This window comes from Canis lupus, chromosome 22 (assembly GCF_048164855.1).
Source record: "Canis lupus baileyi chromosome 22, mCanLup2.hap1, whole genome shotgun sequence".
In the NCBI taxonomy this organism is placed as follows: domain Eukaryota; kingdom Metazoa; phylum Chordata; class Mammalia; order Carnivora; family Canidae; genus Canis; species Canis lupus.
Genome location: NC_132859.1, coordinates 7,931,485 through 7,949,679, shown reverse-complemented (window position 1 = coordinate 7,949,679; position 18,195 = coordinate 7,931,485). Strand labels below are relative to the sequence as shown.

Genomic DNA, 18,195 nt, shown 5'->3' with positions numbered 1-18,195 from the left:
AGATATTTTTTAATCATTGTCATGACTACCTCCTAATGATTTTTGTCTTAAATTCTATTTTGATACATCAGCTTTTCTTTTGCTTAGTATTAGCATGGAATATCTTCATTTCTTTATTTTTTACCTTTATATTTTTCTTAATGTGTCATAAAGTTTTAATTTTTTATCTTGGAAATAGCATATGGTTGGAATTTTTAAAAAACCTGATGAATTTAATCCACTTACATTTTTGTGCTTACACATATGTCTGGAATAATTTCCATTGCTTACTTCTTATTTTTTCTTCTTTGCAGATTTGGAATATTCAACTCTCTCTGTCTTTTTCCTACTGGTTTAAAAACTTACATTATAGTGTTATTCTTCTAGTTGTTACCATGCTATTTTTTAATAAGCACTTTTGAAGTGTAATTAACATATAATAAACTGCACATACTTAAATTGTACACACACCCCTGTGAAATCATTACCATAATCAAGATACTGAAATATCAATTAACTCAAAAAACTTTCTCATTCTCTTTGATCATCCTTCTCTCTCACCCGTTCGTGTTTTCATCCTTTTCCCATCCTTCATTCCTAGGTGCAGATCTCCTTTTGGTCACTATAGATTAGTTTGTATTTTTTCAGCTTTATACACATGGAATCATACATTATGTACATTATGCACTCTTCTGTGTCTGACTTCTTTTTCTTAGGATAATTTTGAGATTCATGTATTTTATTGAGAATATTGATTCATTCTTTTTTTTTTTTACCCAGTTATATTTGGTTGTATAAATATATCACGGTTTTGTTTATCCATTTACCTGTTGATACGCATTTGAGTTGTTTATGGTTTTGGATATTACAAATAAAGCTGACGTGGACATTTGTGTACAAGTTGTTACATGGATTTGTATTTTCATTTCTATTGGATAAATAAAAGTAAGAGTGGGATGATTGAGACATACGGTAAATGTGTGTTTAAAGTTATTTTTAAAAAACCATCAGCATTCCAAAGTGGATATACCAGTAGTGTATCACAATGCCAGTTCCTCCACTTCCTTGCCAACACTTGATATAGTCTCTTTAATTTTAGTCATTCTAGTAGGTGTATAGTGGTATTTGTGATGAATTGTCATTTCTCGTTGACTAATTATGTTGAGTATCTCTTCCAGTGCTTATTTGCCATGCATGTATCATCTGTGGTGAAATGTTTATTCAGATATTTTACCCATTTTTTCCTATTGAGTTGCTTGTTTTTTGTTATTGTGTTTTGAGTTCTTCATAAATTCTGTATACAAATCCCTTATCAAATATGCAATTTGCAAATATTTTCTTTCAATCTGTGGTTTGTCTTTTATTTTCTGACAGTTCTTTTGAGGATAGAAGTCCTTAACATTGATAAAGTCAAATTTGTCAGATTTTTCTTTTTATGGGGGCACCTGAGTGGCTCAGTGGTTGAGCATCTGCCTTTGGCTCAGGTTGTGATCCTGGGCTCCCCATGGGGAGCCTGCTTCTCCTTCTGCCTGTGTCTCTGACTCTCTGTGTCTCTCATGAATAAATAAGTAAAACCTTAAAAAAATTTTCTTTTTCTTTTTATGGATGTAACTCTTGGCATTTGGCCCTGGCCCTGTGGACTTCCTTTTCGTTCTTGCAAGCATAGTCACCTATAGTTGAAATTATTTTGTATATTTTATTCAGCATTTCTTAGTATTCATAGTACAGTGTTTTGTAGTACTTGTATTTAGTTTGCTGCTACAACTGAAAGTGTAGTGACTAATAAATGTATGTTTGAAAATTTTATGAATTTGTACTTACAGGAATTTTAACTCTGCCTTCTTCTTGATCCAGTGGAGTCTTTGTAACCTGTGGTCTATCATTTATATTTGCAAACAAACAGTTCTATGTTATTTATAATGTTTCTGTTAGAGTAGATAACTTAGGTCAGTGATTAAAAAAACGAAGGATAATGTGAGGTAAACTATTTACTTATGTAATTAGTGTTCAATTAATGCAATTAGAGTTTAAGTAAATTGGATTAATTTGCAGCAGCTATCCAGAAACTTGTCTATTATTTTAATGGCCATTTTCTATTTGCATGTTTAGTATCTCATTTCTTTTTTTCTTTATTTTTAGATCACAAAATTTGTCCAGGACAGACATAGAGCCAGAAGAAACAGACTTCGTAAAGATCAACTTAAGAAGCTCCCCGTGCATAAATTCAAAAAAGGTAATTGAATATTTTTATTTTCTAAACAAACACCATTAGTTTAAGAATACGTGTTGCCCTTACTCTAGTACTGTCTTCTGAGTCCTTGCCATATGCTATGCCTAATACTCCTTTAATAGTGAGTGAATGTGGGAGATGGTCTTTTGCTGAGGTGAACACAAGTGAAGGCAAGAAGGGGGTAAATGGTCTGCTGAGAATTTATAAACAATAGTGAAACTGACCAAAATGCTTTTTATTATCACCATGTGCCAGCAGTTACGAACCTAAATGGATATAATACTTCTGTGCATTAAGATTGTCTACTCCCACTAACCCTCCTTCCACTCTCTGTCCCACCATGTACCACGTTAACATTGTGTTAACTAAATACATAGTTAATGGTGTTGCATTAACTAAACACTCATGTGGCTATTATGTGTTTTAATATATTTTAAATGTATCATCTCACTTAATTTTCATATTTCTATGAAATGGATACTTTAATGGGCATTATGGATGAGGAAATAGAGGATCAGAGAGGCAAAAAACTTTACTGTCACACAGCCAGTCCCGACAGAGCTGGGGAGGTGTGTGGGTGTAAAAATCTAGTCAGTATAATTTCTCCTACCTGTGCTTTAGTACATGCTTGTTAAATCCTTCTGGATAGTAGCCCCAGACTTTTCAATTCCATATACCAGTAAAAAGTGTTCTGTTTTTTAATTTAGCAGGAAAAAAAAATGCATAGAGAGGAGAAACAATGAAGGCATTAAAATTTAGTTCTGCCCAAATTTTATTTTCTAAGTAATAAAATATTTTTAAAACGTTTCATGTGTAATAACCACTATTTTATTAAAAATATAACATTAACAAAAAAACTAGGAAAAACCGCATGTTGAAAGGGATAAAGACATTTATAAAAATGTACTGCACTGGTCCCATTCAGTGTGGATTAAGTAAATTATTCATAGGCCAGAAGTGGTTTGAGGACTGGCTATAGGAATCACTTTTTTAAGCTTCATTTTATTTTTATGATTCTAAAACCCATAAAAAAAAGTTTAAAAAATGGATGTTGTTCTAGGCATACATGGTGGGTTTTTCATTTGAGTAAGATGATAAAAGCCATTATAGGATTTTGAGCAGGGGAAAGGTAATATGTAAATTAAATGTTAAAAGGGTCTTTCTGCTGCTATGTTAAGAACAGGGTATAGGAGGTCTAAGGTATTAGCAGAGAGACCAGATAAAATGCCATTGCAGTAATCCAAGTGAGATATGAATGTGGCTTGAACTGAGTGATAGCAGTGGAGGAGATGAAATCTTAAGTTCTGGATATATTTGGAAGATGGAATACATTGGATTATTAATGGACTAGATGTGGATAGAAAAACAAGGATGACTCCAGGATGGCATTGCTTTAAATAGAGGTAAGGATGGTTAATAAATGGAGCAGGTTTGGGGGGAAAATTGGGAAATTAGTTTTGGACATGTGGAATTTCACATGTCTAGTAGACATTATAAAGAGTGGAGTTTAAGAGAGGGATCTGAACTGGAGGTATTATATAAAGATGTATTTAAATCATGAGTCTGAATGACAGTACCAAGAGAATGAGTATAGGTGGACAGAAAAATACCAAAGATGTACTGGGACATTCCAACATTAAGTAAGGAAGAAGAGGAATCAGTGGTAAAAATGGAGCAGGAATGACCAGTTATTTAAGGAGAAAATCAGAAGAGTGTGCTTTACCAGAAACACTGAAGTGATGCAAATCTATCAAAGAGCAAGGAGTGATAATCTGTGTCACATGCTTCTGATAAATAAGTAAGATGAGAGCCAACAGTTGATTATTAGAAGTTACTGATTATCTCGATGAGCAGTTCTGACAGGCCAAAAATCTGAGATTGTGGTGAGTTTGGGAAAGAATGAAAGGAAAAGGATCAGAGACAGCTTTTCAAGAAATTTACTGAAAAATGGAAGCAAAGAAATGAGGTAGCAGCTGGTGGAGAAGTTGGGTTAAGAAATAAAGCATGTTTGCTGAAGGAAATTGATGTTACAGTTGACAGGAGAGTTGCTGTAATACTAACTTTGAGAAGAGAAGGAGGAATGGGAGCTGGTGCACAAATAGGTGGCCTAGTCTTAGGATAGCAGTAGCAGGGAGCGTTGAGCTCTGATGGAAGGTAGAATATGTGAGTATAAAATCCTGGGACGGGGATCCCTGGGTGACGCAGCGGTTTGGCGCCTGCCTTTGGCCCAGGGAGTGATCCTGGAGACCCGGGATCGAATCCCACATTGGGCTCCCGATGCATGGAGCCTGCTTCTCCCTCTGCCTGTGTCTCTGCCTCTCTCTCTCTCTCTCTCTCTCTCTCTCTCTCTGACTATCATAAATAAATAAAAATTAAGAAAAAATAAAAAAATAAATAAAAATAAGAAATCCTGGGACGTGGGTATTCATGGTGGTACATCTGTGGAAATTTTCTTTACTTCCATTTTTCTCAGTGAAGTAGGAAACAATCATTAACTGAAGATGAGGATGATGGGAGAGGAGAGATGTTGGAGGTTTAAGAACAGAAAGATGAAATAGTTCTAGGAGAGTGAGTGGGCAGATGGACCAGAGAAATAAAATATGATTAACTGGGAGCCCGAACCTCCCTTTAAGGTTTCTAGTTATGAACCAGTCAACGTAACTAGGTTTTTCTCTAGCCATATTCATCTTGCAGGGTGGTTGTTTTTCTGTACTATCCTGTTTTTTTTAAACATGAAGTATGATATGTATACAAAAAGTATCTAAGATACATATTTCTGGAACCATCCAGTTTAAGAAATAGAACATTATAGCACCCCAGAAACTATTGTATACCCTTCTAAATCATAATCCTTTCCTTACTGGAAGTAATCATCCGGGCTTATGATATCATTTCTTTGTATTAAGTCTTACCAGCTATGTATTCATTCAAAACAATATGATTGAATATATTTCCTGGTTTTGAATTGCATTTTTTAAGTTTTAATTTTAATCACCTGGCATTTATCATGACAAATGTACTTCTTAATCCACATCATGTACTTCAGCTGTCCCCTTTGGTTAATCACCAGTTCTCTATAGTTGAGTCTGTTTCTTGGTTTGCCCCCCCCCCCCACTTTCTTACTCCTTTGCTCATTTGTTTCTTAAATTCCACATGAGTGAAATCATATGGTATTTGTCTTTTTCTGCCTTATTTTGCTTAGCATTACACTCTCTAGCTCCATATATGTTGCAAATGGCAAGATTTCATTCTTTTTATATGGCTGAATAGTATTTCACTGTGTTTGTGTGTGTGTGTGTGTGTATGTGTGTGTGTGTATGTGTATATATATACACATACACACACACACATACACATCTTCTTTACCTGTTCATCAGTTGATGGACACTTGAGCTGCTTCCATATCTTGGCTATCATAAATAACGCTGTTATAAACATTCAGAGTGTATATATCCCTTTGAATTAGTGTTTTGTAGTCTTTGAATAAATATACCCAGTAGTGCAATTGCTGAATCATAGGGTAGTTCTATTTTTAACTTTTTGAGGAACTTCCATACTGTTTATTAGAGTGGCTGCATCAGTTTGTGTCCCCATCAACAGAGCAAAGGGGTTCCTTTGTCTCCATATCCTCCCCAACACGTGTTATTTCTGTGTGTTTGAGTTGAGCTATTCTGACAGGTATGAGGTGATGTCTCATTGTAGTTTTGATTTATATTTCTCTGATGATAAGTGATGTTGAACATTTTTCATGTATCTGTTGGTCATTTGTGTATCTTTTTTTAGAGAAATGTCTGTTCATGTCTTCTGCCCATTTTTAATTGGTTTATTTTTTGGACATTGAAGGGTTTTTTTTTGGATTTGTTGTTTTTCTTTTCTTTAGTGGGCAATGAATTTTTATAAGTTCTTTATATACTTTGAATATTAACCCTTTATTGGACATGCCATTTGCAAAATTTTCTCCCATCCAGTAAGTGCCTTTTAGTTTTGTTATTTCCTTGGCTATGCAGAAGCTTTATTTTGATATAGCCCAGTAGTTTATTTTTGCTTTTGTTTCCCTTGCCTCAGGGACCTATCTAGAAAAACATTTCTATAGCTGATGTGAGAGAAATTACTGTGTTCTCTTCTATGATTTTTTATGGTTTCAGGTCTTACATTTAGGTCCTTAATCCATTTTGAGTTTATGTTTGTGTATGATCTAAGAAAGTGATCCAGTTTCATTCTTTTGCATGTGACTGTCTAGTTTTCCCACCATCATTTGTTGAAGAGACTGTCTTTTTCTTATTGCAAATTTTTGCCTCCTTTGTCAAAGATTAATTGACTATAAGCATGCTTTTATTTCTGGGTATATTTCTATTCCATTCTGTTGATCTATGTGTCTGTTTTTGTGCCAGTACCATACTGTTTTGATCACCGCAGCTTTGTACTGTATCTTGAAATTCGGGATTGTTATACCTCCAGGTTTGTTCTTTTTCAAGATTGCTTTGGCTACTTGGGGTGTTCTGTGGTTCCATACAAATTTTAGGTTTGTTTAGTTCTTTGAAAAGTGCTGTTGACATTTTGGTAGGGGTTGCATTAAATCTGTAGATTGTTTTAGGTAGCATGGACCTTGAGCTAATATTTGTTCTTCTAATCCATGAGCATGGAATATCTTTCTGTTTCTTTGTGTCATCTTCAATATCTTTTATCAACATTTTATAGTTTTCAGAGTTTCACCTCTTTGGTTAAGATTATTCCTAGGTATTTTATTTTTGGTGCAATTGTAAATGGAATTATTTTCTTAATTTCTTTTTCTACAGCTTCATTATTAGTTTATAGAAATGCAATGGATTTCTGTATATTGATTTTATATCTTGCAACCTTACTGAATACATTAATTCTATTAGATTTTTGGTGAGTCTTTAGGGTTCTCTGTATATTAGTATCATGTTACCTGCAGATAGTGAAGGTTTTACTTCTTCCTTACCAACTTGGATGCCTTTTATTTCTCTTTGTTATCTGATTGCTGTGGCTAGGACTTCCAGTACAGTGTTCAATAAAAATGGTAAAAATGGACATCCCTGTTTCTGTTCTTGGCCTTGGGGGGAAAAGCTCTCAGTTTTTCCCTTTGAGTATGATGTTAGTTGTGGGTTTTTCATATATAGCCTTTATTATGTTGGTGTACATTACCTCTAAACCTACTTCGTTGTAGGTTTTTATCATGAATGGATGTTGTATTTTGTCAGACGCTTTTTTCTGTACCTATTGAAATGATCATATGGTTTTTATCCTTTTATTGATACATATCATGTTGACTGATATGTGAATACTGAACTACCCTTGCATCCTGGAAATAAATCCCACTTGATCATGGAGAATGATTTTTTTAATGTATAGTTGGATTTGGTTTGCTAATTTTTTGTTGAGGATTTTTACATCTGTGTTCATCAGAAATACTGGCCTGCAGTTCCCTTTTATTGTGGTTTTTCCTGGTTTTGATATCAGGATAATTCTGGCTTCATAGAATGAATTTGGGAGCTTTCCTTCCTCTTCTATTTTTGGAATAATTTGAGAAGAATAGGTATTAACTCTTCTTTAAAATGTTTCATAGGGGGTCCTGGGTAGTACAGTCAGTTATGTGGCCAATTCTTGGTTTTTAGCTCAGGTCATGATCTCAGGATTGCGAGATTGATCCCTGTGTCTGGCTTTCTGCTCAGAACAGAGTCTGAACTCTTTCTGCCTCTGCCTCTCCCCCACCAAATAAATTTTTAAAATCCTAAAAATAAAATAAAACAAAATAAAATAAAATATTTTGTAGAATTCACCTGTGAAGCCATCTTGTCCTGGACTTGAGAGGTTTATTTATTACTAACACATTTCCATACCTGGTAACTATTCTGTTCACATTTTCTATTTCTTCCTGTTACGGAAGAGTATATGTTTCTAGGAATTTATCCATTTCTTCTAGTTAGTTCAATTTGTTGGCATACACTTTTTCATAATATTCTCTTATAACCCTTTGGATTTTTGTAGTGTCCGTTGTTATTTCTCTTCTATCATTTTTTATTTTGTTTGAGTCCTCCCCCCACTTTGATGAATCTAGCTAGATAAAGTATTCTTGGTTGAAGATTTTTTTTTTCCTTTCAGCTCTTTGAGTATATCATGCCATTTCTGTCCTGCAAAGTTTCTGCTAAAAAAACCATTTGATAGCTTTATTGGCTTTGCCTGTTTTGTAACTGTTTTCTCTTGATGCTTTTAAAATGCTCTTTTCACTACTTTTTACTTTTTTCTTTTTATTAATTTTTATTTACTTTTTATCTTATTTTTTTGGTAGCAATGCAAGTTTATTTTTTCCTTTTTTTTTTTAAATTTAAATTCAATTTGCCAACATACAGTGTAACACCCAGTGCTTATCACATCACATGCCCTCCTTATTGCCCATCACCCAGTTACCCCATCCCTCCACCTACCTCCTCTTCTGCAACCATTTGTTCCCAGAGTAAGGAATCTCTCATGGTTTGTCTTCCTTTCTAATTTTTCCCCACTCAATTTCTCTTCCTTCCCTTATGATTCTTTTCACTATTTCTTATATTCACATATGAGTGAACCCATATAATTGTCTTTCTCTAATTGACTTATTTCACTCAGCATAATACCCTCCAGTTACATTCATGTCAATGTAAACAGTAGGTATTCATCCTTTCTGATGGCTGAGTAATATTCCATTGTATATATAGACCATGTCTTCTTTATTCATCTGTTGTGAAGGACATCTCAGCTCGCTCTTCCACAGTTTGACTATTGTGGACATTGCTGCTATGTACATTGGGGTGCAAGTGTTTCATAATTTCACTATATCTGTATCTTTTGGGTAAATACCTAGTAGTATAATTGCTAGTTTGTAGCTCCATTTTTAACTTCTTGAGGAACCTTCATACTGTTTTCCAGAGTTGCTACACCAGCTTACATCCTATCAACACCAACAGTGTGAGAGGGTTCTTCCTTTCTCCACATCCTTGCCAACATTTGTTGTTTTTTGTCTTGGTTTTTTTTTTTTTTTTTAAGATTTTATTTATTTATTCATGAGAGACACAGAGAGAGAGAGAGAGAGAGAGAGAGAGAGAGAGAGGCAGAGACACAGGCAGAGGGAGAAGCCGGCTCCATGAAGGGAGCCCGATGCGTACTCAATCCCAGGAGTCCAGGATCATGCCCTGGGCCGAAGGCAAGTGCTAAACTGCTGAGCCACCCAGGTATCCCCTCTGTCTTGTTAATTTTAGCCATTCTCACTGGTGTAAAGTGGTATCTCGTTGGTTTTGATTTGTATTTCCCTGATAACAAGTGATATGGAGCATTTTTTCATGTGTCTGTAGGCCATATGTAGATCTTCTTTGGAGAAATATCTGTTCATGTCTTCTCCCCATTTATTGACTGGATTGTTTGCTTTTTGGGTGTTGAGTTTGATAAGTTTTTTATATATCTTGTATACTAACCCTTTATCCGATAATGTCATTTGCAAATATCTTCTTCCATTCCTAGGTTACCTTTTAGTTTTATTGACTGTTTTCCTTTGCCGTGCAGAAGCTTTGTATCTTAATGAAGTTCCAGTAGTTCATTATTGCTTTTATTTCCTTTGCCTTTGTAGACATGTCTTGCAAGAAGTTGCTGTAGTTGAGGTCAAAAAGGGTGCTATGTTCTCCTCTAGGATTTTGATGGATTCCTGTCTCACATTTAGATTTCTTATCCATTTGATTTTATCTTTGTCTATGGTGTAAGAGAATGGTCCAGGTTCATTCTTCTCCATGTGGCTGTCCAGTTTTCCCAACACCATTTATAGTCTTTCTTCTATTGGATATTCATTCCTGCTTTGTCAAAGATTAATTGATCAGAGTTGAGGGTCCATTTCTGGGTTCCCTATTCCATTCCATTGATCTATGTGTCTGTTTTTGTGCCAGTACCATACTGTCTTAGATGATAATAGCTTTGTAATACAGCTTGAAGTCAGGCATTGTGATGCCCCCAGCTTTGGTTTTCTTTTTCAACATTCCTCTGGCTATTCGGGGTCTTTTCTGGTTCCATACAAATCTTAAGATTATTTGTTCCACCTCTGTGAGAAAATTCCATGGTATTTTGATAGGGATTGCGTTGAATGGAATTGTTCTGGGTAGCATAGGCATTTTCACAACATTTATTCTTCCAATCCATGAGCGTGAAATGTTTCCCCATCTCTTTGTGTATTCCTCAATTTATTTCATAATGTTTTGTAGTTGTTAGGGTACAGATGCTTTACTTCTTTAGTTAGGTTTATTTCTAGGTATCTTACAATTTTTGGTACAATTGTAAATGGGATCAATATCTTAATTTCTCTTTTTTTAGTCTCATTGTTAGTATATAGAAATGCGACTGATTTCTGTGCATTATTTTGTATGTTGCCATATTGCTGAATTGCTGGATGAGTTCTGGCAGTTTTGGGGTAGAGTTCTCCACATACAGTATCATGTCATCTACAAAGAGTGAGAGTTTGACTCTTCCTTGCCAATTTGAGTGCCTTTTATTTCTTTTTGTTGTCTGATTATTGAAGCTACAACTTTTAGTACAATGTTGAACAACAATAGTGAGAGTGAGCATCCCTCTCATGTTCCTGATCTTAGGAGAAAAGCTCTCAGATTTCCCCATTGGGAATGATATTCGCTGTGGGCTGTTTGTAGATGGCTTTTATGATATTGAGGTATGTTCCTCCTATTCCTACACTTTGAAGCATTTTAATCAAGAAAGGATGCTGTAGGAGATCCCTGGGTGGCGCAGTGGTTTAGCGCCTGCCTTTGGCCCAGGACGCGATCCTGGAGTCCTGGGATCGAGTCCCATGTCGGGCTCCCGGCATGGAGCCTGCCTCTCCCTCTGCCTGTGTCTCTGCCTCTTTCTCTCTATGTCTATCAGAAATAAATAAATCTTTAAAAAAAAAAAAAAAGGAAAGGATGCTGTAGTTTGTGAAATGCTTTCTCTGCATCAGTTGAAAGGACCATATGGTTCTTGTCTTTTATTAATGTGATCACATTGATTGATTTACAAATGTTGAACCACCCTTGCATCCCAGGAAAAATCCCACTTGGTCATGGTCAGTAATCCTCTTAATGTACCGTTGTATCTTACTGGCTAGTATCTTGGTGAGTATTTTGACATCCATGTTCATCAGGGACATTGGTCTGTAATTCTCCGTTTTTGATGGGGTTTTTGTCAGGTTTGGGGATCAACCTGGCCTCATAGAAAGAGTTTGCAAGTTTTCTTTCCATTTCTATCTTTTGAAACAGCTTCAGTAGAACAGGTATTATTTCTTCATTAAATGTTTGGTAGAATTCCCCTGGGAAGCCATCTGGCCTTGGACTCTTATTTCTTGGGAGGTTTCTGATGACTGCTTCAATTTCTTTACTGGTTATTGGTCTGTTCAGGTTTTCTATTTCTTCCTGTTTTAGTTTTGATAATTTATAGGCTTCCAGGAATGCATCCATTTCTTCCAGATTGCCTGATTTCTTGGCATTCATATGTTTGCTCGTGATACATTCTTAAAATCGTTTGTATTTCTTTGGTGTTGGTTGTGATCTCTCCTCTTTCATTCATGATTTTATTAATTTGAGTCTTTCGGGGGCACCTGGATGGCTCAGTGGTTGAGCATCTGCCTTTGTCTCAGGTTGTCATCCTGGGGTCCTGGGATCGAGCCCTGTATCAGGCTTCCTATGGGGACCCTTCTTCTCCCTCTGCTTCTGTCTCTGCCTCTCTCTCTCTCTCTGTCTCTCATGAATAAATAAAAGCTTTAAAAAATTTTTGAGTCTTTTTTCTTTTTAGTAAATCTAGCTAGGGACTTATCTATCTTATTAATTCTTTCAAAGAACCAGCTCCTAGTTTTGTTGATCTGTTGTGCTGTTTTTCTCATCTCTATTTCATTGAGTTCAGCTCTAATCTTTATTATTTCTCTTCTCTTGCTTGGTTTAGGCTTTATTTGCTGTTCTTTCTCCAGCTCCTTTAGGTGTAAGTTTAGCTTATGTATTTGAGATCTTTCTAATTTTTTGAGGGAGGCTTGGATTGAAATGTACTTCCCTCTTAGGACCACTTTGCTTTGACCACAAAGATTTTGAACAGTTGTGCTTTCATTTTTGTTAGTTTGCATGAATCTTTTTAATTTTTCTCTATAATTTCCTGGTTGACCCATTCATTTTTTAGTAAGCTGCTCTTTAACCTCTATCATGGAGAGCATTCACTCCATCAAGTGCGCACCTCTACCTCTCCTGGAGGAAGACAAAGGGTTGCTGCATTCCAGTCCTTTGCAGAAATCCAGCAGAGAGCAGTCACCTGATCCATCTGCAGCTCAAGGTTTATGGCACAACATGCTAAGCCTCTTCCCAAACTCTCTGACCTAAACTCATTTCCCCATTCCAATGCTTGATAACTCTGCTGGCTCAGATGCCCCTGTTCTTTCTGTGACTCTGGGGATACTGAGACCCCACTGTCCCTCCTGTGATTCTGCCTCACTTCACCACTGAGCACCTTTCATGCAGGGCAGTCTCTCACAGGAGCAGATTTGTAAAGGTCCTGATTTTGAGCTCCAGGGCTGTATCACTTTCCTGCAGCCGGTTTACAAAGGCTCCCTCCCCTCTCTGTTCATCTTCCAATATATTCCCTCCATTTCTCTTCTCCATACTCCTACCTTGCAAATAATGGTCACTTGTCTACTTATAGAGTTCCAGCTGTTCATTCTTTACATCTCAGGTTGAATTAATAGGTGTCCAGTATGGTTTGACAGATATTAAGCTAAATTTAGGGACCACATAAAAGGAGGACCCTTATTCTTACACCATCTTGCCTCACTTTTTACCATTTTAATTACTGTGCATCTTTGTGTGGACTTCCTTAGGCTGATTTTGTCGGGGACTCTCTTTGCTTCTTGGATCTGGATTTCTGTTACCTTCCCCAGATTGGGGAAATTTTTTAATATTTCTTCAAACAAATTATCTTCCCTCTTTTCTCCTCCTAGGATCCTTATAATGCAAACTGATGGTGTCACTGAGTTCCCTAAGTCTATTTTCAATTTTTATTATTTTTTTCCTCTCTCCTCTTCACCTTGATTTATTTCCATTACACTGACCTCCATGTCACTGATCCATTTTTCTGCTTCCTGTAGTCTACTATTTATTCCCTCTATTGTATTTTTGAGTTATTGAGTTCTTCATCTCTGATTGGTTCTTTTTAATGTTCTCTATCACTTTTGTTGAGGGTCTCACTGAGATCATCCTCCAGTTTTTCTCAAGTCTCATTAGTATTTTTATGACCATTATTTTAAGTTCTCTATCAGGCATATTACCTGTGTGTTTTGTTGCCTTTGATTTTTGTCCTGTTGTTTCATTGGGGACATATTCCCCTGTCTCCTCATTTTGTCTCTGTCTGTTTCTCTGTGTTAGGAAAGTCAGCTATGTCTCTTGCTCTTGAAAGTAATGGCCTTATGAAGAAGAGGTTCTGCAGTGCAATGTCTTCTGTTCACCAGAACCTGGTGCTTCGGGGTATCTCCAATATGTGTTGCGTGTGCCCTATGGTTGTGGCTGAGCTGCTTCTGCCTTCAGTCCCATTCATCTGTAATGGCTCTCTGCCCATTCTGGGCAGGGTTTGGTCCTTATGTTGTTAGTGGGCCAGTCTGAGGCCAGCTTTGTCTTGAGTTAGACCAGGCATTTTCCAGAGATGCAGTAGCATGTAACTGCAGGGCACTTTCTCTCTCTTGTCCCCTCAGAAACTTTTGTTGTTGGGTGGGGCCTGTAGTCAGACCAGATATCTGCCCTTAGCCCACTGTTGGGGTATAGTCAGAATGGTGTGTGTGGTTATCCTTCCCTCTCTCTGGGGCAGGAGTCACTTTGGAGTGCTGTTAGTCCCTGTTGAGCCTGCTTGCACCCTGCCAGGCTTGTGGCACTACTTTGGATAGGTTCTGGCCAAGGGCATATTGGAGGCAGGTCTGTAGGAGAATGCAAGGTAGGGCATGCTGTTAGAAAGTTAGGTAGGGGGCAGCCCGGGTGGCTCAGCAGTTTAGCGCTGCCTTCAGCCCAGGTTGGGATCCTGGAGACCCGGGATCAAGTCCCGCGTCAGGCTCCCTGCATGGAGCCTGCTTCTCCCTCTGCCTGTGTCTCTGCCTCTCTCTCTCTCTCTCTCTCTCTCTGTCTCTCTCTCTCTCTTTCTCTGGTCTCTCATGAATAAATAAATAAAATCTTTTTAAAAAGGAAAGAAAGTTAGATAGGAAATGTTGGTGCTTCACTGGTTCCTGTAGTTGTCTGTGTGCCTAGGCTGGGGAGTGAAGGAAGGAAATGGATCCTTCTGACTCCTTTGTTCCTGGAGAGGTTTCCCCTCTAGTATGTACTCTGAGATTATTAATCAAATCCTTCTCCTGTATACCCCAAGTTTTGTTTTGTTTTTTTCCAAACTAATGCTTCTATGCTCTGTCTCTGTGGGGCTATTTCTTGTGCTGCCTTTTTAAGGGTGGGGGCTTCATTTCCCATTACCCTCTTGGCTCTTCCAAAGTAGAGCCTGCTAATTTTTAAAGTTCCTGGGTAGTAAGCCCAGCTGATTGTAAGAACTCAGAAAATTATGCCCCTTTGGTTTTCATGCAGTTTTATGCATTGTGCCTGGAGCGCTTGGTGTGAGGGTCTACTCCTTCCCCCCACCCCCCTTTCTGTACCTTTCATGTCCCTCCCTTCCCTGGACAGTTCCATTTGGCTCCTGACATTGTCTCCACCCTTCTTGCCCTTTTTAGGTGGCCTTGTCTCTACATTTAGTTGTGGAGAGACTGTTCTGCTAGTCTTTGGGTCATTTTCTGGGTTATTTATCTAGTTGTATCCATGGGATGAGGTGAGTTGAGCGTCTTTCTACTCTCTCATCTTCTTCCTGGGATCTAGAACTTCATTGCTTTTCATGGCTGAGTAATATTCCATTGTGTATTTCTTTTTTTTCCCCAAAAGATTTTATTTATTGGGATATCTGGGTGACTCAGTTGGTTAAGCTTCTGCCCTCAACTCAGATCATGATCCCAGGGTCCTGGGATCAAGCCCCACATTGGGCTCCCTGCTCAGCCAGGACCATGCTTCTCATTATCCCTCTATGGCTCCCCCTGCTTGTACTCTGTCTCTCTCTCTTTCTTCCTCCCGAATAAATAAAATCTTAATAAGAGGGGAAGAGAGAGCAAGAGTGCAAGAGCAGGGGGAGGGAGAAGGAGACTCCCTGGCTGAGCAGGGAGCCGACTTAGGGCTTGATCTCAGGATGCTGGGATCATTTTTCAAGCTGAAGGCAAATGCTTAACTGCCTGAGCCACTCAGATGCCCCCCATCATGTGTTTCTACCACATTTTGTTTATCTAGTCATCTGTTAGTGGACACATGGGTTGCTTCCACATTTTAGCTATTGTGAATAATGATGCAATGAAAATTGTAAAAGTGTATGTTTGAGTTCCTGAATTCAGTTCTTTTGAGTACGTATACCTAAAGGTGGTGTTGCTGAGTTGTTTGGAAATTCTGTGTTCAAGGTTCTGAGGAACTGCTCGTACTGTCTTTTGCAGCTACTACACCATTTTACAGTCCAAGCAGCAGTACAGAAGCATTCTTCTTTCTCCTTATTTTCGAGTAGATTTTTACGAATAGTGTGAGATAGGGCTCCAAGTTTTTATGTACATTGTACATGGAAATGCAGTAGTCTCAGCACCATTTGTTGAAAAGATTATTCTTTCTTCATTGAATGGTCTTTCACCCTTGTCAAAAACATTGGCTATAGATGTATGGGTTTATTTCTAGACTCTCAAGTCTCTTCCATTGGTCTGTATGTCTGTCCTTATGCCAGTACTACACTGTTTTGATTACTTTAAATTTGCAGTATATTTTGAACAGGGAAGTATGAGTCCTACCTTTTTTTTTTTTTTAAGAATGTTTTAGATATTCAGGATCCCTTGCCAATTACATTTGAATTTGAGGATCACATTTTCCATATCTTCAAAAAAGGCTGTTGGAATTTGGGTAAGGATTATGTTGAATTTGTAGATTGCTTAGGATATTATTGCCATCTTAATATTAGGCTTTCCCAATCTATGAGCATGGAATGTCTTTCTATGTATTTAAGTTTTTAATTACTTTCATCGATGTCTTATATTTCTCAGTATACAGGCCTTTCATTTCTTAAAATTTTTCCTAGGTATTTTATTCTTTAAGATGCTATTGCAAATGGAATTGATTTCTTAATTTCCTTTTTGGATTGTTCATTGCTAGTGTACAGAAACTCAACTGATTTTTATATAATGGATCTTGTAACCTCCAAATGCTGAATTTATTAGCTCTAGTAGCTTTCTTATGAAATCTTTGCGATTTTCTATATATAGGATCATGTCTTCTATAAATAGACATAGTTTTACTTTTTCCTTTCCAATGTGGGTTCCTTTGCTTTCTTGTCCAACTGCTCTAGTAGTAATGCTCTATGATAATGTTGAACAGCAGTGGTGAAAATGTGCCTCCTTTTCTGTTCCTCATCCAAGAAGGAAAACAGTTGGTCATTCACTATTGAGTATGATGTTAACTGTGTGATTTTCAAAAATCCCCTTTATCATATTGATACAGTTCTCTTTTTAAAAAAGATTTCATTTATTTATTCATGAGGGACACACACACACACACACACACACAGAGAGAGAGAGAGAGAGAGAGGCAGAGACACAGGCAGAGAGAGAAGCAGGCTCCATGCAGGGAAACTTATGTGGGACTCAGTCCCGGGTCTCCAGGATCACACCCTGGACTGAAGATGGCGCTAAACCGCTGAGCCACCCGGGCTATCTGATACAGTTCTCTTTTATCTAGATTCATTTTTTGGCATGTCCAGTTCTGGCACCATTTGTTAAAAAGACTGTCCTTTCTCCCTTGCGCTGTTGTCAGAGTAGTTGACTACATTTGTCTGTTTCTGACCTATTTCGTCTTTTTTATCTATGTTTATTCTTTCACCAATTCCATACTGTATTGATTATTGTAGCCCTAAAGCTGGTAGTATTAGCCCTTTAACTTTCTTTTTCTTCATTATTGTGTTGGCTGTTGTGGCGTTTAGCCTTTCCATATAAACTTTGAATCAGTTTGTCAATATCTAAGAAAGAAAAAAAATGCTGGGTTTGGGGATTGCATTGAATTTATTATAATCCAGTTAGGAATCCCACTTTGGTCATGGTCTATAATTTTTTTATGCATTGTTGGATTCAATTTACTAATATTTTGTTGATAATTTATCATGAGAGGTAGTAGTTTTCTTTTCTTGTAACATCTTTCGTTTTTGTAGGAGGGCAATGCTAACTTCATAAAATGAATTAGGAAGTATTCCCCCTGCTTCTGTTATCTGGAAGAAATTGTAAAGAATTGGTAACTCTTCTTTAAATGTTTGATAGAATTCACTCATGCAACCAGCTGGGTCTGGTGCTTTCTGTTTTGGTATGTTATTAGTTAGTGGTTCAGGTTTTGTTTTTTAACATGTGCAAGTCTACTAAGACTGTCCTTGTGTGAGTTTTGTTAGATTCTGTCTTTCGAGAAATTGGTCTGTTTCATTGCCATCAAATTTGTGGGTACAGAGTTGTTCACATGATTCCTTTATTAGCCTTTTAATATACATGGAATGAGTAGTGATGACCCCTTTTTCATTTCTGATATTGGTAATTTGTGCTTTTTCTCTTTTTTTCCTGAGCTTTGTACGGGCTTACTGATGATCTTTTCAAAGAATCAGCTTTTGTTTCATTGATTTTTCAGTATTGATTTCCTATTTGCAACTTCATTGATTTCTGCAATAAAATAAAATAGGATTATTACTCTTTTTAATTTCCTTTTTTGGATTTATTTGCTCATTTTCCAGTTTCATAATGTGAAAGTTTAGATTATTGATTTTAGATTTTCTTTTCTTACAAACACACATGGACACACACACAAATCCATCCAGTGCTGTAACTCTCCCTCTAAGGATTACCCTCACTG

The 18,195-nt window shown here is 37.1% G+C and overlaps 1 protein-coding gene across 14 annotated transcripts in view; it reads left to right on the top strand.

The window, feature by feature from the left end:
* The window catches only part of RNF13 (ring finger protein 13), a 201,251-nt gene that overhangs the window by 154,784 nt on the left and 28,272 nt on the right, over positions 1–18,195 (top strand). For all 14 annotated transcript variants that reach the window (XR_012014739.1, XM_072792309.1, XM_072792302.1 and 11 more), the window contains one exon: positions 2,119–2,212. Coding sequence is in view for 13 of the 14 variants with exons in the window: in XM_072792309.1 (XP_072648410.1) it covers positions 2,119–2,212 (94 nt within the window). In the remaining variant the exon portion in view is untranslated. The remainder of the gene's footprint in view (positions 1–2,118; positions 2,213–18,195) is intronic.